The 26,617-nt window shown below is 28.7% G+C and overlaps 3 protein-coding genes across 3 annotated transcripts in view; 1 reads left to right on the forward strand and 2 right to left on the reverse strand.

Moving 5' to 3' along the window:
• The window catches only part of LOC132921932 (beta-1,4-N-acetylgalactosaminyltransferase bre-4-like), a 33,869-nt gene extending 32,560 nt beyond the window's left edge, over positions 1-1,309 (reverse strand). The window contains exon 1 of the mRNA XM_060985184.1: positions 1,045-1,309. The gene's annotated coding sequence lies outside the window, so the exon portion shown is untranslated. The remainder of the gene's footprint in view (positions 1-1,044) is intronic.
• A 10,776-nt stretch (positions 1,310-12,085) lies between these two features.
• On the forward strand, positions 12,086-24,365 carry LOC132923199 (ATP-dependent helicase brm). The gene is made up of 18 exons (XM_060987052.1): positions 12,086-12,232; positions 12,328-12,621; positions 17,244-17,405; positions 17,495-18,882; positions 18,960-19,107; positions 19,184-19,259; positions 19,326-19,581; positions 19,649-19,730; positions 19,808-19,965; positions 20,321-20,498; positions 20,597-20,839; positions 20,914-21,269; positions 21,351-21,681; positions 21,751-21,981; positions 22,043-22,231; positions 22,300-22,752; positions 22,859-23,042; positions 24,023-24,365. Exons 2-18 carry the CDS (start codon positions 12,340-12,342, stop codon positions 24,181-24,183), a joined length of 4,878 nt encoding a protein of 1,625 aa, XP_060843035.1. The 5' UTR covers positions 12,086-12,232; positions 12,328-12,339; the 3' UTR covers positions 24,184-24,365.
• On the reverse strand, positions 13,771-16,251 carry LOC132923201 (uncharacterized). Its single transcript, XM_060987053.1, has 6 exons — positions 16,070-16,251; positions 15,872-16,005; positions 15,546-15,796; positions 14,721-14,790; positions 14,153-14,304; positions 13,771-14,070 (listed from the first exon to the last, which is right to left on the reverse strand). Exons 1-6 carry the CDS (start codon positions 16,118-16,120, stop codon positions 13,970-13,972), a joined length of 759 nt encoding a protein of 252 aa, XP_060843036.1. The 5' UTR covers positions 16,121-16,251; the 3' UTR covers positions 13,771-13,969.
• Positions 24,366-26,617: the final 2,252 nt, after the last annotated feature.

Genomic DNA, 26,617 nt, shown 5'->3' on the forward strand with positions numbered 1-26,617 from the left:
AGAGCGTTTTGAAACCTACCTCAACGAATAAAAGCAGTTAATGATTAATAATCAGACATCTTGTGTACTTATATTTACACATACAATACACGACGTATGCCATTAATATATAATATATATGTAGTAAATTATGTACCTATATTGTCTCGCAACACTGTCGAGATGATTTCTCGCGATGTATGTATTATAATATAATGACTTATACGTTTAGTAGACATATAATTTATATAGCCGGTAAACCTACCGTTTGGTCGAAAACTATCGTATAGATTTGTAAAAATGTATTTTTTTCTCGGGCTCTCATTCCAGGCACGTATTCGTCCGTTTTAACGATTAATTTATTTTGAATCCACGCGGCGGACTCAACATATCAGCCCTCCGCGGCTGCCCGCCCACACATTATCCATCGTCGGCACGCGCAAAGATGAGAAAATCAATTTTCCACTCTGCCGACACACTATGTGACGATATTATAATATACTCGTACCGTAACGTCATTCCATTTTATTTGGTACATCGCAGAACATCACATCGTGGTGTGGTGCATTTACCAGATAGCATTAATACGAACGCCGCCACCGCTGACAAGTCTGCAGCTCTAGCGGCGCGGCGTCGTCACTCCTACGTCTTATCATCGGCGTCCAGCATGAACGCAATATTCTTATACACGCGCGTGTCTCGCCGTCGCCCACGTGCGAAATCAATTTCCCCCCGAAAATGCACAGTGCGTAACATCGTATATTGTATAATAATATATTTTATCATTACATTACACGCCTATGCGTCCACCGCCGAACACGCTTGCGTAGCGTTTATAAACCGTTTCACGTATTGTATAAAACTACGTGATAATATGTATCTTTGAAACGTTTTTGGAGTATATTTGATAATCTGATTTTTAAGTTTTAAACGCGAAAAACTATATTAATATTATATTACAATAATATCATATAATAGGTGCGGTGAATTTTAAAGGACCAATACACACAGTCAAATGCGAAAATCGCGGTACTGTCGTACGATATGTGCTTTCGATGGTCTTACCTGCGAATTATCACGATTGCGACAACTGCAATACAGCAGTATTGTCTCCGGTGACGACGGGGGAGGTGAAAACAAATAATGCGATGATTATTATGACGCCAACGCCGCCACCACCGCCGGAGTCGTCGCCGTCTTCGGAGCCGTAGTCGTGACTTCGTAAGTCGTCGGAGTCGTAATCGTAACTTCGTAAGTCGTCGGAGTCGAGGGAAGTACACGCGCGCCGGCCGAACGCGAGCTAAGGCCTCGCACTGAAACGGCACAGCGCTGCGGCGGCATGGAACGTAAAAAAAACACACACAGCAATCCCAAAGGGTAATAAGCGTCGGCGCGGTCGTATCTTTCTCCCTCTCGCTCACTCACGCTCTATCTTTCTCTCTCACTCCCGCTCGCTCTCCTCCCATCGAGCGCCGTCATCGGCGGCGGCGCTAATGTTTAGGGTACCCGGCTATATACGCGGCACCTATATATAATATAACAACGACTACGACGACGACGACGACGACACACGGACCGTAAAAGCTCGTTCGCCGGAGCTGCTGCACCACATTATTACTGCCGTTTTGTGTCAGTGTAATGCCGTATTCGGGGGTTGTGTTCCAAAGCTTTGAAAACGCTCTTTTTTTTTCCGTAGAGTATTCATTTCTGTATTATCTTGAAGACTTTTTTTAAATATTTGTTCCTATGAGAAAAAAAATAAATGCATTTTATCAAATGCTGAGTTAAAAATCACAACAGAGTAAACAGACATGGTGTGCTATTATTATTTGTTGTTGTCGTTGTGTACATTGGTATATTATACGGATATTTGTTTTTACAATATGAAATGTATTGATTTTTAGACTTAAATCAGTTATATGTAATACTAATAAAAGAATAGTAAAGTAATAACTTTGTTATACATTAACAGTAAGGTATTGTAAAAATACAATCAAGTATAGGAACGTATAATCCTTTATTATCTTAACATCTAATACAGTAAATTGGAAAATAAAGTTTTAGTTCCATCATCTCCAATCATAAATATTATACTACATTTGATAACTTTAAATTAACTAAAAATAAAACTAATACAATTTATGGTACTTACTTAAATAAAAGTTTACAATTCAACATTTTAAATACCTGTAAACGTTTATTTAAACTTTAGCTATGGAATTAATTTAAAAATATGAAAAAACTTTAAGATAAATCTATCATAATATTATATGATGAATAATTATTTTTATATATTTCAGTTCACATCTGAAAATTTGTATTATATAACTACATAATATAATAAATACTATTTAATACACTGGATAATTATTTTAACAGTGCTAACAGTGGACACTAACTATATTTTCATAATCAATTAACTATTTGTAAATATTTTTATTGAAAAATTTGTTATTTATAAACTTTAAATGTGTTACCTACACAGATCACGCTCTATTTCAATATTTTTATATTGATATAAACATGATGATATATAACATATATTTATGTTTATTCATCTATACATATAAATTCTTGATTATTAAATCAAGACCGTAATTTTAAATGTCATAATCTTGTGAAAAATAATTTTCTAAAACTACTGATGCACGAAATGTATTGATAATAATGAACTATAAATTAAATATTAATAAACATTTAAAAATTGGAAGAACCTGTGACTTACCTATAATTTCACGATGAACTGTCTAAAACTCTTAAATTATTTATAGACGATTTGTACCTATACGGTCTATCACAACAACAATGATGATAAAATAGCCTCTGCAGCTGAAGACAGCTTTCCATCGCATCGCCTTATCATGCCCGCTCAGGATAAACGATTTAACAAATAATAGAAAGCCACCTCACGAGGGCCACCGGAATACTAATTTTTTAATATTGTATTCATTTTGTAACATATAGCACTCACCAGCTATTGATAACTGTAGATATACGAACTTAATCGACCACTAGATTATTTATTATGCGTATACATGTATTTATATAAATGTATTATATTATTAATGTTCACGTGGATACCACCTAGAGCTATAGTGAGGGATGTGATGATGGTCTTTTTTATATAGGACGTATACAAAGTGATTTACTTACCTAGTTTATTCACCTCTATATTTTCTTCAATAATTCTGATTTTTTGAATTACTTGTACAAGAATGTACTTACAAATCACATTTTAAAATACCAACTTAATCGATTTTTTTTTAAGGAAACTCCTGCGTTATTACAAACTTAATTTTCTTCACACAAGTACTATCCTTTACGATAAATAAATTGTTAAGATAACTTTTTTTTAATATCTTAGTATTGATGATATAATCAACATCTGAACAAATAGTTTACGAATTATTAAACTACTAAGAATTTCTATGAATATTCAATGATATAGGAAATAGTTTAGGTATTATAGGGGTTATAACTATGATGGTATTATTGTATTTAATATTAATATATTAACCATTATCGTTTTATAATAAATAATAAAATTTCCAGAATATATCGAGTACTAGTTTCTAGAATTTAGACGTCTAGACTAAACATTACGTTTAATATTTGATATTACAAGTAAACCAATATTAAAGATTATTATATCTTATGCATAAATTATAATAACTCAAAAACTATTTATTCAAATTTTAATTTATATACATGAACATTTTAAAAAATCCTGCTCAATAATTTACATTAAAAAAGGGCAAATTTAATTTGGAAAAAAAATGATATTATCCTTAGATTAGATAGTTTAACAAATAAAAGAAGATATCTAAAAATGTAGGTTTGAAACTGTTAAGAATCTATTAAAAATTCCAAAAATCAAAATTTGAATAAGCGTGTTATTAAAGTACGTATGAAAGAAAGATGAGTATGCTTTATGAAACACTTCAGTCAAATTTATGGAGGACTATATAATACAAAATAGAGATCAAAGGCCTCCAAAGTTATTTATTTATTATTAATAAACAAGTATTATGCTTAATATGATCAATAGTACAATTTAACATAGTTTACAATATATCAATTTACTGAAAAATTAAAAGTGTTATGTAATTTTTTGTAATTATTTAAATCTAAATAAAAAAAAAATATTTAACTTTAATTTAAAATAATGATAATATTTATATAAATATTTGAGCTTTAATTTTTTTTTTTATGTTAAATTTAATTTAATTTTCATCAAAAATATAATATGTATTTTTATGACTTACGTATTATTGTATTAACATAATATGTATATAATATTTAAGCAAATAAATGAGTACGCAGTTAATAATAACACTCTTGTTTAGACAATTTTTATTTTTATCATAAAACTCCATACAATGTTTCTTATTTACATATTTTAATTTCTAAACGTAAGAAAAAACATTGATATTTTTTAAAAAGATTATAATTTATAGGTATAATAATGTTGGTTGGCAAAGTCCTACCTCCATTTTCGCGTTGTGCTGACTGGTAACAGAATTCCAGTTCCAGCTAATGGGAGAGACACAGAAGGCGAACATATATATATATATATATATATAAATATAACCAACACCAGTGAGTCAACAACAGCTACCAAAGAAGGCCAACATCACAATCCAACTACCGACACCAACGGGCCTCATCGATGACTTATTATGACATATCCAGCGTCAGAGTATTCCTTATCCGAAACTGTCCCCCAATGACCTGCTAACCTCGGGGCATTAATAGAACACACATAACACGGCTAGTCACCGTCCGGATGATCGCAATGGTAGGCAAGGAAGTTTGAAGACAAGCCGCTCCGAAGCGTCAACAACCGAGTGGTCTACGAATCGACGATAGACAACGGAGGACAGAGACGGAAGGAAAACTATCCCAATGAACACCGTCGAAGCACTCAAAGTGACGAAGCAATAACAGATTTTTGAACTACAAATACACCGATGCGCTGGATAGACCAGATCAAAACCATCACTGGCTACCACCTGGAGGACGCCATTAGGCTGGTAGAAAATTGCAAACGCTGGAAAGAGATAGTTGCCAGTATTAATTAAAGGGTCACCTAAATTCCGTTTTTGAAATATGAACTTAAGAAGAAGCTACACATGTATTCTATTTTCAATAAAACATATCAATTTAGATGTGCGCTCTTAAGAGACATAAACTTAATTGTAAAAAATTAATAACAACATGTAATAATTGTATTTAATAAACGATGGCAGCGTCACGGAAGTAATGCAAAAACAGTTCCCGCGGCGACATCGGTTAAACAGAAAAAAAAGGTATAATAATGTTGGCAGGCGTTGAAAAAAAAAATTTCATTAAAAAGCCACTAGTATACAACTATGAAAACTCAACAGTTACAAAATAAAAAATAAAATATTATCAACCGCTCTTTTACCTTAATTCTGCTCAATATCTTTTTTATTCATAGGATAATACATTATTATTATACCTTCATTCGATTTTTGAATTGTATCGATTTTTTTTTAACCAATACCAAAATTAATAAAAATAATAATCTCTGTATCAACTTGTTCTTTTTGAAACACGGTCAGTATATGAAATTAAGATCTGAATGATACTTTCAATAACAAAGTGGAAGTGATTGTGCTACCTTTGCCAATCTATACCCATCATATAATATACTTATGCATATATAGCTATAATTATATATATTATAATCATAACACCATAGCTATCTATGACATAATAACAATATTTTCAAATATAGAAAATAAATTTGGATATATTTTGTGTAAAGTGGTTTTTCTGTAATCGGGTCTTCATAAAATTATTTTCTGGGAAAATTGTTATTCAGGAATACGAATTTGATAAAATACACTATAAACAGTTCTCATGATTCTTGCAACGTTATAATTTCTTTAATAATTGTATGCCGATTAAAACAAAATACCTATCAATCATCATTCATCGACAAATCTAGAGTAATTCTATTTAAAGATAATAAGAATAAGAATATTATAGACGTCACAGTATAAATATTATCAAAACATTCAAAACGGATGATAAATAATTAAATGTATTTAAATAGTTTATAAGATATAAAAAAAAAACTCATCGATATTTATTTTTTTAAATTAAGTACGAAATATTTAATTTTTAATTTCCTTTCAAATAAATGACTATATAATTTTATGATAACGTTTGTTTTTAATTATATGCAATATTCATAATAATAATAATGTATTTGAATTAAGGCGAATGATTCTTCTTTTTTAATTTAAAAGAAAGTCTAAACTAATCAATTCTTATTTTTAATTATATATTTTCATTTAAAATTATTAACGTATTAAATTGGTTGTACAATAAAAATAAAAATTGTTATAATTTGGGTTTATTTTACCTTTCTTGTCATTTTTTCTCGATAAATACCATTATCTATTTGAATCGGAACTTATTAAAAATATGGAATTTAAAAATTTACTGGAATCATTTTTCTATGCTCAGGAATCTTAATTGGAACCAGTACCAATATTTTTTTAATAAAAAACTCTTTGATTTTTTTTCAGTTCCAATCGTATTAAACTATTTTATTTATTTAGGTAATAATAATAATTGGATTCCGATTCTGTAATTTATCAATATTTACTTTAAGAGAACAATTGTTTTAAATTGTCAAGCTTTTAGAAAAAAATAAAGTTGCCTCTCAAATATTAAGAATATATGTTTTGTATATTATATATTTATATAACATCTTACCTAATTAATTCTATAATATAATAATGAATAAAAATTTTATTTTAAATAATATCATTTTAAAAAGTAGTACATTTATATTGCACTTATTTAGTTTTACATCATCATAGCTTATATAAGCAAAAATTATTCATACATTTGGTAACTATTTAAAATTATTTACTTTTATGTAGTACTTTTTTTGTAGTTTAGATCTTTGTTATTTTGTATAATTCAGAATTCTTTGTACAAAGTTTACGTATATATTTAATATTTATATTCTATATGTATGTTTTTTCCATCTTTATGACATTATGACTTTATGTTAGTATAGCTAATAGCTATGTATGTTTGCAATGTTTAAAATTCCATTAGTTACGAACTTAGACCACTGTCCAACATGATTACCCACGAGAATTCATTACACATACTAACAGAAAACGGGAAACTCCCATTACAAGACCTTAGTGATAGTGATACCCAGCCTAAATACTGAATTTCTGTCAAATTATATTAAAAAATATTATTTTATTTGACATAATGCATGATAAACAACCATTTAACCATTATGATAACACTTTTTATAATATTATACAAACGTATATGTAAAATTAAAATTTAGGTTGATGCTAAAAACTAAATAAATTAGGTAGGTATTTTTTAAAATTAATAGGTAAACATAGCGTATATATCAAATTTAATTATGATAAATCAATTACTATGCCATACGCTGTACATAGGATTAATCATAAATTATCGAGATTCTTCACAATATTTTTGTTGTATATTGTTTACAATTTTCATAAATTTTGTGTTTATAAAATATAAAGTGTTAAACTCTTTTAATATTTTTTCTTAATTCTTATTATAAATAATTACAATGTAATATTTTTATTTGTGAAGGCAATATTAATTTATTAATCCATAGGTACATATTAAAATATTTTAAACACAATCCTGTGAGGATTTACTCATTGCGATATCCCCTTGAAATAATGAATATATCATAATTATGTTATTTTTAAAAGACATAGAAGAACAAAGACTACAAGTATTTTATATTTTAATTTAATGTTTTGGCAAAAAATTTTAAAAATATAAAAGATGTTTAATTTTGATGTTTCAACATTTTATTTTCATTAATCTCATGATTTTTAATATTTTTTTTTAGTTTTGAGAATATTTTTGTATAATTATATGGGCACGAGCCCGCAAGCCAGGTATTTGATAACACTGTCGCAACGCTGTCACTTAAATGGTATTGAATAACTCAAAATTTCTTTCAAAACTAGAAAAAATAATAAAAATCATGAGATCAATGAAAATAAAATGTTGAAATATCAAAATTTTCAGAAAAATAAGCTACAAAATAGCTATTTTTTATTTTTTAAAAACTTTTTTACCAAAACATTAAATTAAAATAAGAAATACTTGTAGTCCTTATCTCTGTGAGTCTTTAAAAAACCAAACAAAATTATGATATCTCCATTGTTTCAAGAGATTTTGTAATGAGTAAATCCTCTCACGGGACACTGCATATAATTATGAAAATATATCATTGATTAAGTAGCTTATTAGTTGTATGTGGGACAGGGGACTTAATAAATAGATATTTAAATATACCTACCAATATTTTGATGTAATGAAAAAAATATATTTCATTTTCTTCGTAATTATCCTAATAGTTAACGTATTTTTTAAATTATTTTGTATTTCATTTATTTTTAGACGCACAGTACACTTGTACACTGCAATAATTATATCAATAATAGAATAATAAATTATTTCAAACATTTAACTTGAATCTATTCTAAATTCTTATATTTTGGGATAAAGCTTGCGAGCTCATCCTGCACAGTTATTTGAATTTATATCAGGTTTTCAACAGAAGCTAAAATAGTGCTTTTGCAGTTATTCTCAATTTACATAATTTATCCTAAAGTAAAAATAAAATTGAATATTTTTATATTAGAAGACCTTTATATGCCCCCCATTCCAATAAATAATAATACACATTACATATACTTTGGGAACTATCGACTTAACTATTTGAAAAGACAGAATTTAGTTGAGTAGTAGATTATTTGAGTATATATACTACTACTACACACTAATAAATACTACTTTAACTATTTAGTTATATAAAAACCATTTAAATGGAAAATCTATTCTTTTTTTTTATTGTCCTTCGCTAAGATATTCCACTGATAATGTTATTTTACAAGTGTGTTATATGTAGTTGAAGCCATAGACAAGAATACCAATATCCCATAAGTACAATTTGGGAGTACATTTTGTGTGTCTTTAGCTCGTTCAGCACTTTCGTAATCCATGTCGTTTATGGGTAATAATAGATTTTATTTTATATTAATAAATTATTATACAAAGTGTATAAAATTATTATTATTTATTCTTATATAATTAGTGAATTGAGAATAATTTATAATTTCAAAAACATTAATATAATATGTTTAAAAAAAATGCAATCATTGAATATGTGTAGGTACTTATTTGATAAAAACGCCGTCCTATACTTCTACTGCTGTTGCTAATAACAATATATATAAACAGTGCTTGAATTGTGGGTGAACGTGGGGGGACGGAGTCTGCCTTCTTTTTAATTTTTTTTTTAAGCATGCCCCTTCTATTTATTTGAAACGGAACGCTGGAAACCCAACATTTGCTGTAATGAATTCGTAAATCATCAGTTTTTTCTGATGCAAAATACATCTATAACCTAAACCTATAGTCAAAATATTTGTATATTTATATCGACTATGAAAAAAAAATTGATTAATTAACACAATCAACTGTTAGCCTGTGGCTACCACACTTAGACCTTTTTTCTATGCGACCGCTGCGATCCTAGATATTGTGAACGTGACTATTTTTCACTTTTATTATAATAATATATAAAAGAAGAAAATGTCAAATCTACGTGTGTTTTTTTAACAAATTTTACACTAATTCACTTTTAACAGCGATTGGACACAGTTGAGTTAATCGCTCATTATTTATAGGAAATATAAAATAATATATTCATTACTAGGTGCTTATAAAATATAATAAACTTAACTAAATGAACGTGGATATATGTATTACTAAAAAAGATCTTGTATAAATGTATAATAGACAATTATTATACGTTACAGTTTTACAAACACTACCAAAAAAAAAAAAAATTAACGTTTTCGTAATGTGTACAATGATTCGAACAGATTTGTATGTCATTCAACGACGTCACAGCCACCGAATAATCGGATCAGAATCAAATCGCACGTGTTGTCAGATCATTACAGCGGCACACGAGACGGGCAGCTCAAACGAGAGCGATACACCCGTAACGCGGAACTCTGACGAGTCACTGGAACTATGCCATATGCTCGCTAGATCCGACGTACGCGCGACTTGTCATTTCTGTGGAACGTAACCCGCCGTAGCTCTGCGCATATGTCGACAATGACGACAACGCACAGGGAAACGGGGTTTTACGAATATACGTTCTGTTTGGGAAACATACTTGAACACTTACGAATAACGTATTCCTACGAATGACTGCTTATCGCATAACACGGAAACCGAAAAAATAAAATATTTATTAACGCAAATATTTAATACAGATGTGACGATCAGAGTTCGCGCAAACGCAACAAACCAACCACTGACGCACTGCCCGAACGATGTCAGACTTATATTATAGGCCACGGAACAAAGCCAAGGTCGAATATTTTGTTTGTGTATACCAGAGCTTGAGCTAAGGAAATGTTAGAACTGCGAATAGGTATAAGTATAGATATGAATAAAATAACTATTTAATAACACGAGTACAAGCAATGTAATGTGCAGGCAACATAATATGTTAAAGATCAAAAAATATAGATACCAGATGCCTTCCCTAATCGCGCAAGTCTGCCCGGGGTGGGTCTTGCTACGACGGAGGACAGGCAGTGAATGTCAGTGCTGGTCGTTTGGCCAGGCCTTTTATACCCGTTCCATTAGCGATAACACAGGACCGGTATCGTGTTCTGTGACAGATAACAAAAAACCGTAGAAACCCCAATAGTGCAATCGCCGATAAACGCATAATTTAAATAAAAGTTATTATAAGAATTTAAATAATTGTAATAAAAATAAAAATATTAATATTAATAATAATAATAAGATTAGGAATAAGAATAATAAAAATGATAATAATAAAAAGGAAAAGAAGAATCTAGAACCTTATCCGTGCATCCCCCCACACCAAACGGAAAAATCCCCCCTCACGGACAAAAAATTAAAAGTTAAAATATTATACAATTATTTATTATGTACAAACTTTTCACGGGATTTTAAGACTTTTCCATAGTTTTTTCCAACCCGTTCTTTTCGTAATCGCGTAGTTTGCGTCTTTTGAAAGTCGTGCGTAGGTATATATACGATTTTTTCACCGTTTACGTTCGTAGCGGTTGCGATCGCGGTAACGAGGACGACCGCTGACGACAGCCCGCCTGACGTTTTTTTTTCGTTCTTTTTATTTTCGCACATAGGATCGACGTACTTGATATTTATTCTATTGTTATTGCTTAAATGTACACGTATATAATATACGATTGATTCGAAGCCCATTTGTCGATGTACAATACTGGTTTTTTTTTTTTTATTCGATAAATTGCATTTTTTCGTATTTATATTATTTTGGTTGTTCTCGGTAGCTAAACTTTTACGTCATACTTATATCTTCAACCACGGGTTGTGCTGTATACCATAAAAGCGTTTCTGGACGACGTTTGTGTCGCACAATACTGTATTCATGTACATGGGTGTATTGGTGTGTATTATATGTAATAATACATGATAAGTTTTTTGTAGGTGTATTGATGAGTTATTAATAACATGTTATATATCTTTATAAATCGTAATTTAAATTATAATGTCATTGGATGATGTGTAATAAATAAATAAGTCTTTCTTTATTTTGAAATATTTTTATATAATAAATTTAATGATTTTTGGGGATTATGAGTGGCTGAAGGTGATGTGGAGGGCTTTGCTACGCACAGTAATGTGATATTTCATTTTGTGTGGAACGCTCGTTCATCCAACATCCACTGAGTCCCCCTTCTGGTTTTTTTCCAAATCAAGTACTGTATATTAATATTTAATAGAACAATTAGTATTTTTAATTTGTTTACCGAATGGTGTAGCGCCTAACTAAATTTTAGATAGGCAGTTTTATAGACACGTAGAGGTTTTCCGTTGCGCCTTGAAAAGAGATTAAGCTTAAAATATAATCTTTAATTGTAAACCAGTGTTGCCGATGTGCCGACGACAAAAGTAGTTTAATGTAACTGAACACGGAAACACTGAACTTGTGTTTTGTTTATCGTGTCACTGGGTTCGTTTGCGGTATAGTCTGTATACATTATACACTTACAGTGCTTTTCACGATTGACTTTTTTTTTTTTATCTTCAAACAAGTTTTGTTTTCTATTGATTTTGTTAGGTTTCGACGGAGATTTCAATTTGCGTTCTTTAGAGGCTTTGGGTAAAAACAACTGTCAATTATATTATATTATTCTTTTAAGCGAAATAATTTGTTGCGTCCTCTGATTAGGTAGTTAAATTTTTCGACATTTTCAGGTGCTTTCGGAAATGGCCAGCCCCTCGCCAAATTCAATGGGACCTCCGGGGCCCAATCATCAACCGCCGCCTCCGACACAACCTCAACAACACCAACAACAACAGCAGCAACAACAACAACAACAACAACAGCAGCAACAGCAACAACAACAGCCGCCACAAGTACAACAGCAACAGCCACCCACCACTCCTCAGCCATTGCCTCCTCAAAATTATTCCCCAGGCCAGCCGGGTGCTCCAGCATCGCCCAACATGCAGCAGGGCACACAAACATTTCCACCTCCAGGCATTCAAGTATATCACAATTTCAATTACTTAGTACATGATCGTATTATTATAAAATAAGTAGTTCTATGTTTCCATTAAAACCAATTACTTAGGGATATTTAAGAAACATTTCAAAGGCATTTAATTGATTGGTTTTTTTGTCTAAGCTTATTGAACACAAATATAGTAGGTTAGTATTTAAGTAGAAATCAAGTTTAGCAGCCTAGTATAAGTCTTAACAATACTGTAGGTATTAAATAATATGAAATTTGTTGTACTTAATTAATTCAACATAAATCCTAATTAATTCAGTTTATGTATTATATTTAAGTAAAAAAAATATATATATTGTCCTATTTAACTCCATAATAGCACACATATCAAAGTTAATAAATAAATAAAAATTAATACTAAGTACAGTTTACATATCTGACCAAATAGGTGGTCATATTAAAAAAAAAAAAAAAATATATATGAATTTACATTGATAACAAAATATTCTGTTGAAATATCCTCTCAAGCAACAGTGTAGTCTGTTGAGAATCAAGTGAACTTTTAAAAAATTGTTATTAGTGTTCTTATGTTATGATTGGTAGGTTGTTATATTATATTGGACTAATCATTATGTATAATTATCCAATCCTTCAAATCAAGTAAATGCTCATATGTTAAACTTATGAAATATTTACTTGTACAGTGAGATATTTTTTGATATTATAGTGCTGTGCAATGCTTTGACTAGAAAATTAAAACAAAACTAAAATACACTTCCTATAACATGTACTGCATTTACTTAAATTAAAATGTGAAAATACGTAAATATACTAAAATATTTAAAAATATGCAGTATAAATTTTTGTATTAATGTTTGTAATGTCATAAAACAAGAAGTTCATATTTTTATTTGAATATTCTACTGCTGTAATTAAAGAATAAACAAAAACAACAAATCCTAAACCCTACTTATAATAATACTTACCATTAACTGTTAAGTATTGCATCTTAAATGTTAGGAGTTAACCAAAAGTGATAATCAGGTATACCTAAAGCTACAAAAATCTTTGAAAATTCGGATAGCTGATAGTCATAATGACGGTTCTATCCACATTATTATAGATATATTAGCTATAACTAAATTTGTTGTTGTCATTGAAAATTGGCAGTAAATTTACAGTGTTTCTTACAAATATTGTTTATTATTATTTTAACATATATTGACAATGACTTAAAATTTATCATGATTTGAAATAGAATTAAAATTTTGTATTTTAGTTCTTACTCATTATTCAAAGTTATGTAGATTACATTTAAGATGAAATGGTTTAAATGTTACATCTTAAATAATAATATTTTGTATTTTCTTTTACTTCAATACTTAATTGAAAATATTGTTTTTTAATTTCAAAAAATTGTTGGCTAGTTTTCTTGTACAAGCAGCAAGTATATCAGCATCCATTATGTTCTTGTATTCACCTCCTAAAAATATTGTTCTAAGTGTAGGTAATCATATTATGTACTAAATATAAACTTTGTATTGTATTTTTACTAGAATTTTTACCTGTTGAATCAAGTACACAGCCTCTAGCTTCTTGGATAATCAAAATTCCTGCTGCTACATCCCAACACTTTAATTTTTTATAATAACATATATCTACTGCCCCCATTGCCAAATAGCATAAAGCTATTGCTGCTGATCCTAAACTTCTTAATCTATTAAGTATAATAATATGTTTAATTTTTATACATTTTTAATTGCAACATTTTAATATAATTTGAATGAAATTGAATTCATCTTAATTGTTAAAATATTAGTAAAACAAGTCGATATAAGTTACAGATAATTAACATTAATTATTTTAAATAGACTAAACTTCTTTAGTTAAAACAATTTAAATGAATAATTGTAAATTATTTTACTGAAATCTGTATACTCCGGCCTACGAGAAAACAGTAAAATAAATATAGATTAATGGTAGCAGCCAATGTTGACTTATGCCAACATTAAGAGTATACCAAATTGTTGTAAGGTTTGTGAGTTTGGATGCATTTTTATCCCCACCCAATTATGTTCCTCATAGGCCAAAATATAACAAAAAAAAAACTTGTAAATTTAAATTCATATTTACCCTCGGAATTTCCTTATATCAATTTTGGTCGTGGAATAAAAGTCATGTCCAAGCATAGCATTATTAAGATCTGAAAATAAAATAATCTATACTAGATTCTGAACAAAACAACTTCAGCATAATAATGCCAATTTTTTAAAATCTAAAATTCTGTTATTTTTGGGAAAAATTAAAATATATATATTTTATTGGATGAATGATTATAAAATTGCTCAGTCATTTTTATGTATATATGATTAAAATAACAACATTTTTAAACTCATATTTTTTAAAAGCGCATACGGTTACAAATTAATATTAAGCGTTTATATTTAGTTTCATTAGCTTGAATATTAGAATTGACCTATTACATTAAAAGTTAATAAGTAGTAACATTATCTGGTTCTCAGAGTTTTTTTATTTTATGCTATTAATCAAATTATATGTAAATCACATATTACATTTAAAAAATTTCAATAATTCATCTTTAATTATAATATAAAAATAAAAAATACAGATAAACTTATAATCTTTAAATTGATAGATCGATTCATTTGTATTAAAACTCACAAAATAAAATGGAAACTATTGACTGTACATTATCACTTGTAAAACAGAGATAACAATTAACAAATGTGGGTATTGCATACATCTAATAAATATTTTATCATTTGAATTGCATATTATTATGCAATTTCAATATTTCAAGTGGAAAAAAAAATGTTTTAAGAAATATTTGTATCTATTGCTCCACTTTTTATACTCGCAGTTATATTTACTAATTATTAAATATTTATAGTTAAAAATTTAAATTAAGCAAAATATTGTCTACTTTGTTTTAGTTACCTTCAGTACTTGATACTTGTATTTTTTCATTATTCAAATATGCCCCTTTCCCTTTTTGAGCAGTAAATAATTGATTTATTATTGGATTATAAACTATTCCTATTATTATTTCATTTTCTACCACCAATGCCAATGAAATACAACAAAATGGAAATCCTTGTATAAAATTAGTTGTTCCATCAATTGGGTCAAGTATCCATGTAGGTTCCTCTGTTAAAATATGATTTGCAGCACTTTCTTCTGCAATAAATCTGTATACAATTGTTTATGTTTTTTTTATAAGTATTGATAATAATTAATGTTTTTTATGTTCAAATTTCCAATACTTATGATTTGGGTATAATTGAAATATGTTGTTAATTATTGTTTTTTCAATAAGTTTGTCGTATTGTGTTACAAAGTCCTTATCATTTTTTTTAGTTGATATTTCTTTTGGACTTTTAAAACCTTTTAACAACAGCTAAAAAATATGCTTAATGTTATAATAAACTTTCACATTATAAAAAAATCTAAAATAAACTTACTTCACCAGCCTCCAAAACAATTTTAAGTGCATCACTATAATACTGATCCATTTCAACCAGTTTTAAATTTTTAAGTGTATTATAAATATATATATTCTATATAAATTATATATTACAAAAAAATTTTGATTTGAAATTTAAAAAAAATTAATATTTTAACTTTCACAAAGTAATAGGTATACAATATATTTTAATAATTTCTTATCTTAAAAATAATTCAACACATAATTATTATAAACCTTGTGTAGTGTGACCAAAATTACAAATTAAAAAATATTAATACAATTATGAGATAGTAGGGCTGTACTACATAAACAGTTATTTGATTATTTTTATATTTGATCATAATTAGATCATAGCAAGCTCATAATCATTAATTTAAATTCTATTCATTAAAAATAGTTTATTTAATGATTTTTATTCTCTAGATACATTATATTTATTGCATTATATACTATAATATTATAATATAACATTTTATTTAAAATGAAGTAACTCATATATGTTTAAAATAAAAAAAAATGTTAAGTTTAGTTATCCCATTAATGAATCTATGAATATATTTATGTAATACATTTTATTTTAAATTTTTGGTGGGTAAATTGTGTTGGTAACACAAAACATATCATTATCATATTATTATTTATTTATTTGATAGATAGGTAATCTCAAAAATTAGTGAGGATTTTACATTAACACCAAAAAAATTGTATTTTTTTAGAGAAGCTAGTTTATTAAACTTAAATAGTAAATGTGTTATTCTTCTTTTTCAAACAATATATCTTAAAACATTTTACTGTAGCATATAAGTATATTACAATTTAATTTTATAAATCTAATGAAACATACAACAAAGTATTACTTAGTAAATTATTGATTAAATATATTAAGTTGTTTACAGTGTGTTACACAACTGTGTAGTTTTATAAATAATTTTTTTTATAGTTTTTAATAAAATTTATAGCTAAATAGGTAGTGTAATTTTAAATTTCTATTAAAACAAGGTTTTATCTTTTAATATACAATTTACATACTGAGATTGAATCTCAGTAATTTCCGTAGTAGGATGAATTTGTATGAGTTTTTATCATTATTTATAAACTGTGTGTTTTTAGATTTAGTCAATCAAATATATTTAGCAAATCTGTAATAAATATTTTTTGATATTTTATAGCCCACTGGACCACCTCAAGAAAATTTAAATGCATTGCAAAGAGCAATAGATTCAATGGAAGAAAAAGGATTGCAAGAAGACCCCAGATACTCTCAATTATTGGCACTACGAGCAAGACAAGGTAATATGGATCCAAATCAAAGACCTCCTTCTTCAATGCAAGTAAGTTAATCAATATTAATTTTTATTTTTAATTACTCTCCATTTGTAAATGTTTATTAATAATTCAATAACAATATAATTTACTTTAGGGAAATTATCCTCCTCAACATCCAGATAAACCACCTTCACCTCAACAAAATTCCCCAAATCCTAATGGACCAAATGGACCAGTAGCCCAAAACAATTTAACTCCCGCCCAAATGCAACAGCTTAGAGTTCAGATAATGGCATATAGACTATTGGCTCGACAACAACCTTTAACCCAACAATTAGCTATGGCTGTTCAAGGAAAAACTTCACCTCAAGGATATCCACCGGTGCCTTCAGCACACCATCGACAACTAGAACCTGGAGAAATTGTAGAAAGTAGTATGCCAATGCCTTCAGGAGGTCCTATGAGATTACCAATGCCAATGCAAAATGCTCCAAGACAACCTAATCCTCCCGGTCCTATTCCACAATCTCCTGTTCGAATGCCTCAGCCTGGTTCTACCCCGCAAACTCAAATTCAACCTCCAAATGCCCAACACCCTCAAGGTCCACCACCGAACCAACCTCCACCTGTATCAATAAATGGACCTCAACCACCTCCTAATATGGCCCCAGGAATACCTCAAGCTTCACAGCAAATAAATGCCCCTCAACCTGTTGGTCAACCACCTATAGGAGGAGTCCCACCGCCTATGATGGGTGGTCCACAACAAATGGCTGGTATACCACCACATATACCCAACATGCCTACAACAAATGGACCATCACCACAACAATCATTACCCCAACAACAACAGCAGCAGCAGCAACCACAACCACAACCTCAACAGCAGCAACAACAACAACAACAACAACAACAGCAGCAGCCCCCTCAACAACAGCAACAAACACAGGGTCCTCCTCCTCCAGTTAAACAAAATAGAACCACATCATGCCCTAAACCTGTTGGTTTGGATCCTTTAATAATATTACAAGAACGTGAAAACCGTTTGGCTGCACGTATTGCTCATCGTGTTCAACAATTAAGTAATCTACCAACAACGATGAGTGATGATTTACGAATCAAAGTAGAAATTGAACTTAGAGCTTTAAGAGTATTAAATTTCCAAAGACAACTAAGAGCTGAAGTAGTTGCTTGTACTCGCCGGGATACTACTTTAGAAACTGCTGTTAATGTAAAAGCATATAAACGAACAAAAAGACAAGGTCTACGAGAAGCTAGAGCTACTGAAAAATTAGAAAAACAACAAAAATTGGAAGCTGAAAGGAAGAAACGCCAAAAACATCAAGAATATCTTAGCACTATATTGCAACACTGCAAAGATCTAAAAGAATACCATAGAAATAATATTGCGAAAATTGGACGTCTCAATAAAGCTGTTCTTAATTATCATGCCAATGCTGAACGTGAACAAAAGAAAGAACAAGAAAGAATTGAGAAAGAGCGTATGAGAAGATTGATGGCTGAAGATGAAGAAGGCTATAGGTATAACTTATTTTATTTTTGGTTCATGCTTGTAGATTCATAGTTTTAAAAAAAAAAACGTTAAATTTTTTTTATAGAAAATTGATTGATCAAAAGAAAGATAAACGTTTAGCTTTCTTACTCTCACAAACTGACGAGTATATTGGAAATCTAACAGAGATGGTCAAAGAACATAAATTAGAACAGAAACGAAAGCAACAAGAAGAACAAAAAAAGAAAAAGAAGGTAAGTTTATATTTAATACCAAATAAATTATAAATAATCATATTAACTAATTACTTATTTCACTATCAATTAATAGAGTGATGGGCCCGAAGATCATGATGAAAGTTCTCAGCAATCAGACATGCATGTTTCAGTATATGAACCTTCAACAGGTTAAAACTTAAATAAATATATTTGTATTTTACATTTTCTAAATTTTACTTTAATTTTTATCACAGGAAGAATGTTTAAAGGAGAAGAAGCTCCACTTGCGTCACAATTGAACAGTTGGTTAGACGCTCATCCTGGGTGGGAGGTAATGGAGGAGTCTGATGACGAAGATGATGATGAACAAGAAGATGATGAATCAAGCAATCAAAAAATCAAAAAGAATAGTTTTGAAAAAGAAATTGCTGAAGATAAAGAACCAATTAAAAAAACCAAAATGGAAGATGATGAATATAAAAATGCCTCAGAAGAACATACTTATTATAGGTTAGAAATATATGAAAGCAAAATTAATGAATAAACTAATTACAATGTTTTTATTTTATTTTTTCAGTATTGCCCATACTATTCATGAAAGTGTTACGGAACAAGCTTCCATTTTAGTTAATGGCAATCTGAAAGAATATCAAATAAAGGTAATACCATTAGTTATTAATTATTAATTTGAAAAAAAAAAAACGGTATTTAACTTTGACTTTGTTTTATTATGTAGGGTCTTGAATGGTTAGTTTCATTATTTAACAATAATTTAAATGGAATACTTGCTGATGAGATGGGTTTAGGAAAAACCATTCAAACAATAGGTCTTATTACTCACCTTATGGAAAAAAAGAAAGTAAATGGACCTTTTTTGATCATTGTGCCGTTATCGTAAGTATTAACAACTGGTATAAATTAAGTTAAGTTATATTTTTTTAATTTTCATTCTAATTATTCCATTATAGTTTATAAAATATGTTATTGTTTTCAATATTTAATACATTGAGTAAGTACTCACCAAGTGCCCCAAATATTTTAATTCAAAAGGTTAAATTAAAATATGTCATTGATACTAAATGTGTATAATGTTCCTTAGTAGAACCCATTATAAATATGAAAATAATATCCGGATCTAACTGAAATATTTATTTTCTTGGTGTTTCAACCTTTGGATATTATTTTATCAAATATCAATTTACTCTTAATACTTCAACAATTAAGATAATATACATTTTTTTTATTTTAGTACAATGTCAAATTGGGTATTGGAATTTGAAAAATGGTCTCCATCAGTCTTTGTTGTAGCTTATAAAGGCTCTCCAATTATGCGACGAAATTTACAGACACAAATGCGATCTAATAAATTTAATGTCTTACTAACTACATATGAATATGTTATAAAAGATAAATCAGTTCTTGCTAAAGTAAGTAGTATTTATTTTGATTATTTCATAATGATTTTTTTCATATTTTAAATAGTGAATAATGTATATTATTAATTATTATATCAATATATTTCTAGCTTCATTGGAAGTACATGATTATAGATGAAGGTCATCGTATGAAAAATCATCACTGTAAATTGACACAAGTCTTAAACACTCATTATAATGCTCCACACCGATTATTATTAACTGGTACACCTTTACAAAATAAACTCCCTGAACTTTGGGCTCTTCTCAATTTTTTGTTGCCATCAATATTTAAATCATGTTCAACATTTGAACAATGGTTTAATGCACCATTTGCTACTACTGGAGAAAAGGTAGTTATTATAAATTAAATATTAATTTATGTATGAAATTTGTTATTATTAATTTCGATTTTGTATATTTATAGGTTGAATTAAATGAAGAAGAAACTATTTTGATTATTCGCCGTCTTCATAAAGTATTACGTCCGTTTTTGTTAAGGCGTCTGAAAAAAGAAGTTGAGTCTCAATTACCTGATAAAGTAGAATACATTGTCAAATGTGATATGTCTGGTTTGCAACGAGTATTGTACAAACATATGCAGAGTAAAGGTGTATTACTTACTGATGGTGCCGAAAAGGGCAAACAAGGTAAAGGTGGTGCTAAAGCTCTCATGAATACTATTGTACAATTGCGTAAACTGTGCAATCATCCATTTATGTTCCAAAGTATTGAAGAAAAATATTGTGAACATATTGGAACTGCTGGAAATGTTGTTCAAGGGTAATTTTAATAATGAATCATACTATTTATATTAAACATTAGCTAATTATTATCTTACACATTTTTTTTTATTTACTGTAGGCCAGATTTATACAGAGTGTCAGGAAAATTTGAGTTACTGGATCGAATTTTACCCAAACTGAAAGCTACCAATCATAGAGTATTACTGTTTTGTCAAATGACTCAACTTATGACCATTATGGAAGATTATTTAGGGTGGCGGGGTTTTGCATACTTACGTTTAGATGGTACTACTAAAGCTGAAGATAGAGGAGATCTTTTAAAGAAGTTCAATAGTGCAGGCAGTGAATATTTCCTATTTTTATTAAGTACAAGAGCTGGTGGTCTTGGATTAAATTTACAAGCGGCTGATACTGTTATTATATTTGATTCTGATTGGAACCCACATCAAGTAATAATTATTTAATAAATCACTTGTAACTTAGTCTTGTAACTCTTAGTTTATATTTCCTATCCATAGGATTTGCAAGCCCAAGATCGTGCTCATCGTATTGGTCAACAAAATGAAGTACGGGTTCTTCGTTTAATGACTGTAAATTCAGTTGAAGAGCGTATATTAGCTGCCGCCAGATACAAATTAAATATGGATGAAAAAGTTATCCAGGCTGGTATGTTTGATCAAAAATCAACTGGATCAGAGCGTCAACAATTTTTACAATCTATTCTACATCAAGATGATGGAGATGATGAAGTAATTTTTTTATAACTTAAATGTGCCCAAATGAAATATAATAACATTTGTATATTTTTAGGAAGAAAATGAGGTACCTGATGATGAAGTTGTTAACCAGATGATAGCTCGATCGGTAGAAGAATTTGAATCATTCCAAAAAATGGATCTTGAACGTAGAAGAGAAGAAGCCAAATTTGGTCCAAATAGAAAATCAAGATTAATTGAGATATCAGAACTACCAGAATGGCTTGTTAAAGATGAAGACGAGGTACAATTTTTTCATTTATTTTATTATTAATGTTGCTCTTAAAATCACTCTAAAAAATAATTTTCAAGGTGGAGAGATGGACATATGAAGAAGATTCTGAAGAGATTATGGGACGTGGCTCTCGTGCTCGTAAAGAAGTAGATTACACTGATAGTTTGACTGAAAAAGAATGGTTGAAGGCAATTGATGAAAATGTTGATGATTTTGAAGATGATGAAGAAGAAGAAATAAAATCAAACCGTAAAGGAAACCGTGGTAAAAAAAGAGGGAAAAGAAATGCAGATGATGATGATGATCCACCAATTAGACGGCGAAAAACAATTGGACCTGAAGAAATAAAACTACGAAAAAAAATGAAAACTATTATGAATATTGTAGTAAAATATACAGATGCTGATTCCAGAATATTGAGTGAGCCATTTATGAAATTACCATCTAGACACAAATTACCTGATTACTATGAAGTAATAAAGAAACCCATGGATATTAAAAAAATTGTGGCAAAAATTGATGATGGAAAGGTAATGTACCTATATTAAGATAAACATTTGAAGAATGTATTGTAGTTAAGAGTGTAATAATTATAAACTACCTATATTTATTTTTGTTTTATTTATTAAATTTTAGTATGCAGATTTAAATGAACTAGAAGCTGACTTTGTACAGTTATGTAAGAATGCACAGATATATAATGAAGAAGCTTCACTTATACATGAAGATTCAATAGTTTTACAATCAGTTTTCACAAATTCTCGTCAACGATTAGAATCAACTGATATTCCAGAATCCGGACCAGAAGAAGGAACAAAAAGTAATACTGCAAATCTTAATAGTACAATTGAGCAATATTAGTATTTCATATTATATAATTGTTTGTTATCAAGGGTATGTCATATCTACTTATGTAAACAAAACAATACATGTGACAGATTCTTATTAAAGTTTATTTATAGTAAATACTATAAAAAATTTACTTAATATAAAGTTTGTAAAGGGTAATATAAAATTTGATCTAGTAAAAAGTTTTATTTATTTATTTTAATAAAAATCTGGTTTATATTTTCCTCTAAAAATTAAATAATATATAAATTTGCTTTAATATTTATTATAAATAAATTGTAGTCATAATTATTAACCCTAGATTACATGCATTAAAAATATTCACAAGATTCTATGCACGTGGTTGTTTTGACCGTGTATTGAAATATTTCAATTAAAACTCAATAAATTGAAATAATCATTATTTAATTACTCTCTAATAAATACAAATTGTCAAATGATTTTATTGATACTTAATTTAAACAGATTAAACTTTCATATAAATGTTATTACATATAAGATTATATCACAGTATTCCACGCACAGTCTTTAGATCCTTTTTTAATAGATGATGAACTTTGAACCCTTCTATAGTACAGGCATCAAATTGTATACAATTGTGAGTTTTATCTAATTTTAATTTATCACCTAATTAGAAGGTGGTACCTAGGTTAGGTTAGATTAATATTTGGTATTTTTGAAGCAATGAACAAAATTCTAAAAGCCCAGTCTTTTTGAACGTGAAGCGTGTACTCTAAGGCTAATTGGGTATTTAGATTTGCTTTGTTCTGTTATACATGTGTTAAACATAGACTTGTAGCGTCCTCTTAATTATTATAATTTATGAGCTTAATGGAATTATTTTATATTTTTAATTTTAGATAATTTTTTATAAAAAAAACTAGTTAATAATAATTTTCTATGTAGATATTAAAATAATTTGCTAGTAAGCATTTGTCCTTAATGTTTTAGGTGAAGACGAGGTTTCAGATGCTGATACCACTTCTTCCTCAATGAAATTAAAACTAAAAATGAAACCTCGTGGTAAAGGTTCTGAAGTTAGAACATCTAACCGACGAAAAAAGAAGAAGCATGTGAGTGACGATGAAGATGATGAAGATTCTAATTTATAAACATCTAATTTAGATTTAGTGTGTGAACCTTTAAATATTAGTTTCTAAATTTAAGAAATGTTTTGTGACATTATTTTAGGGATATATTTATTTTTATTTTTTTTTCTAAAATCTTTCAAACTAGATTTAGCTTTTTAAAAATGAGATATTGGTTTATAACTGAATATACATATATTATATTATATTAGTGGATTTATTTGGGTCACAAAGAAATTATTTGTAAATAATCAATCCCTTGTTTTTATATATATTTATATTTAAGTAACTTCAATTTTGCATAATATATTATATTCCATTTTTTAGTAGCCTAAAACTGGTTTCTATCCAAGAACAATGAGAATTAATTGAAAATTAAATTATAACTCGCTTCAGTAGACTTAAAATATTTAAATTAAAAATTTAATTTTCATATGATTTCTTTTAGTTCAATTACAAATGATTTTAAAAACAAGTCTATTCTTTGTAGTTGGTCTGAATAACACTATTCTAAGTTCTAACTTGTTATTAATTTTTAACATTTATGTATAACAACAAAAATATATTACTTATTATATACCATTCACTTAAAGTATATGCTCGTAAATATTTATTATTATTTTTATTGCAATAATGTAGTGAAATAAATTTTTATAGTAACATTTATGTTTTAGTTGTGAAAAAATAATTTTCATTTTCTAAAATCTCATTTATTGATGTTCATTGTCAGTTGCTTTATTTTTTATATTTTTGGTATTTTTATTGGTTTTAAATAATATCTACTTAAATTCTATGGTATTTTTCATAAATAATTGAAATAATAATTGAATTACTTAATCTAGTAAACACACTTTAAAATTTTCATGAAACATAAAAAAAATTCTTGGAAAAATATTATGTAGACAAACCTATTTTAACCAGTGGTGTATATAGAAATTAATTTCAGGGCGGGTTAAAAAAAAATTTCCATTCTTAAATTCCAATTAATTATATAATCAAAATCAATGCCCGTACCAACCATACATTTCAAGAGGGGTTGAACCCCTAAAGCCCCTCCCCACTATATACGCAACTGATTATAACACCATACCCGCAATTACATTTATCACTATCAACTCGGTTCCCTTACAATGGAAGATTTTTTATTTTGGTTTGATTAATTTTCAATTCATAAAGAACGTTATCGACCACTCCGTTATACATAAACTCAAGATAAGCTTCTCACATGGATTATTGTATGACTTGGAACAAGTAAGTTACGATATAATTTGTAGCAGGGACTGGAACCGTACCGAAAAGAACCAGAACTTCACCGAAACCCTAATTTAAATTAATTTAAAAACCGGAACCGTTACTTTTTTGTAAAGGTTTTTTATGATTAATTTCGGTTTTTAATAGAGTAAATAGTATATTATATAGTATGTGGTGATAATAAATAAAAAATTGGTGATATTTAAAATTTGAAATACCGAATATTGATACAATAAGTGGTAGTTAGTAAATAATACATAACAATTAAATTATAAACTAGGTGTAAAAATTAAAAAAAAAAGTGGGTATCGCTCTGCTGTATAGTAGAGATGGAGAGTAGGTCACTGGTCACTATAATGGATGTGTTAAATTTAAATGCAATGACTAGTATCATTGTATACGAAAAACGATTCTGAACGGAGATGACCTAAACAATTAGTAGGTATTAACCTTAACAATTAACAGGTATTGACCTGTCATAATTGATATTTAATGCCAATTAGCACTATTAATATTTTGTAATATTTTTTAAAAAATCGACACAACCAAATTTTTTTTACAGAAGTATAAAACCAAAATAGGAAACGTATTTTTCATTTTTTTGGAACCGAAAAGAAACCGGAACCGAAACACTAGTTTTTTTAAAAACCGAAAAGACACCGGAACCGTAAAAATCCTTAAGGTTCCAGTCCCTCATTTATAGCCATAAACCTATCACCTTATATGCATCGGCATCAATTTTCTATTTAACTTAAATTGCCATTCTTAAAAGCCAAGGATTAAGTTTACAAAATAGTTTATTAGACGCTGGTACTTGAGTTTTCTCGTGTTACCAAGCGTCCGTAGCTCTGTCTAGGATGACTATATTGTATCCAGGGATCTATTCTGCTTAACTTAGATCCCTAATCCTTATAATGTGAAAGTTAAAGAAAGATAGCGCCATAATTGTGGACAACCGCCTACAATCTTTGTACGAGATAGAATTAACGTTCATTATGGTTTTAAAAATTCTACAGCAAAATCGTACTTAGTTAAAGTACCCAATGATGTCTAAACTATTGTGGCCATACCTGTCTTGTACTTCGTTAAAAAAATGTTGCCACCGAAAATTGAAACGCTATATCTACTTGGGAATCGGTGCCAGATGTTGACAATGCACTGCTGACTACTGTACAAGCCACAAAAGGTCAACTCAGAAACTGGCCAA

This window comes from Rhopalosiphum padi, chromosome 2 (genome assembly GCF_020882245.1).
Source record: "Rhopalosiphum padi isolate XX-2018 chromosome 2, ASM2088224v1, whole genome shotgun sequence".
NCBI classification, from domain to species: Eukaryota; Metazoa; Arthropoda; class Insecta; order Hemiptera; family Aphididae; genus Rhopalosiphum; species Rhopalosiphum padi.

Bases quoted from the DNA above. Each gene is read 5' to 3' on its own strand.
- LOC132923199 (XM_060987052.1), top strand. From the start codon at position 12,340: ATGGCCAGCCCCTCGCCAAATTCAATGGGACCTCCGGGGCCCAATCAT. The intron at 19,260-19,325 runs GTTAAAACTTAA...TTTTTATCACAG, and splicing joins AGTATATGAACCTTCAACAG to GAAGAATGTTTAAAGGAGAA. The intron at 21,270-21,350 runs GTAATTTTAATA...TATTTACTGTAG, and splicing joins GCTGGAAATGTTGTTCAAGG to GCCAGATTTATACAGAGTGT.
- LOC132923201 (XM_060987053.1), bottom strand. From the start codon at position 16,120: ATGGATCAGTATTATAGTGATGCACTTAAAATTGTTTTGGAGGCTGGT. The intron at 15,797-15,871 runs GTATTGGAAATT...AATTGTATACAG, and splicing joins CAATTATACCCAAATCATAA to ATTTATTGCAGAAGAAAGTG. The intron at 14,071-14,152 runs GTAAAAATTCTA...CAATATTTTTAG, and splicing joins CTGTGTACTTGATTCAACAG to GAGGTGAATACAAGAACATA.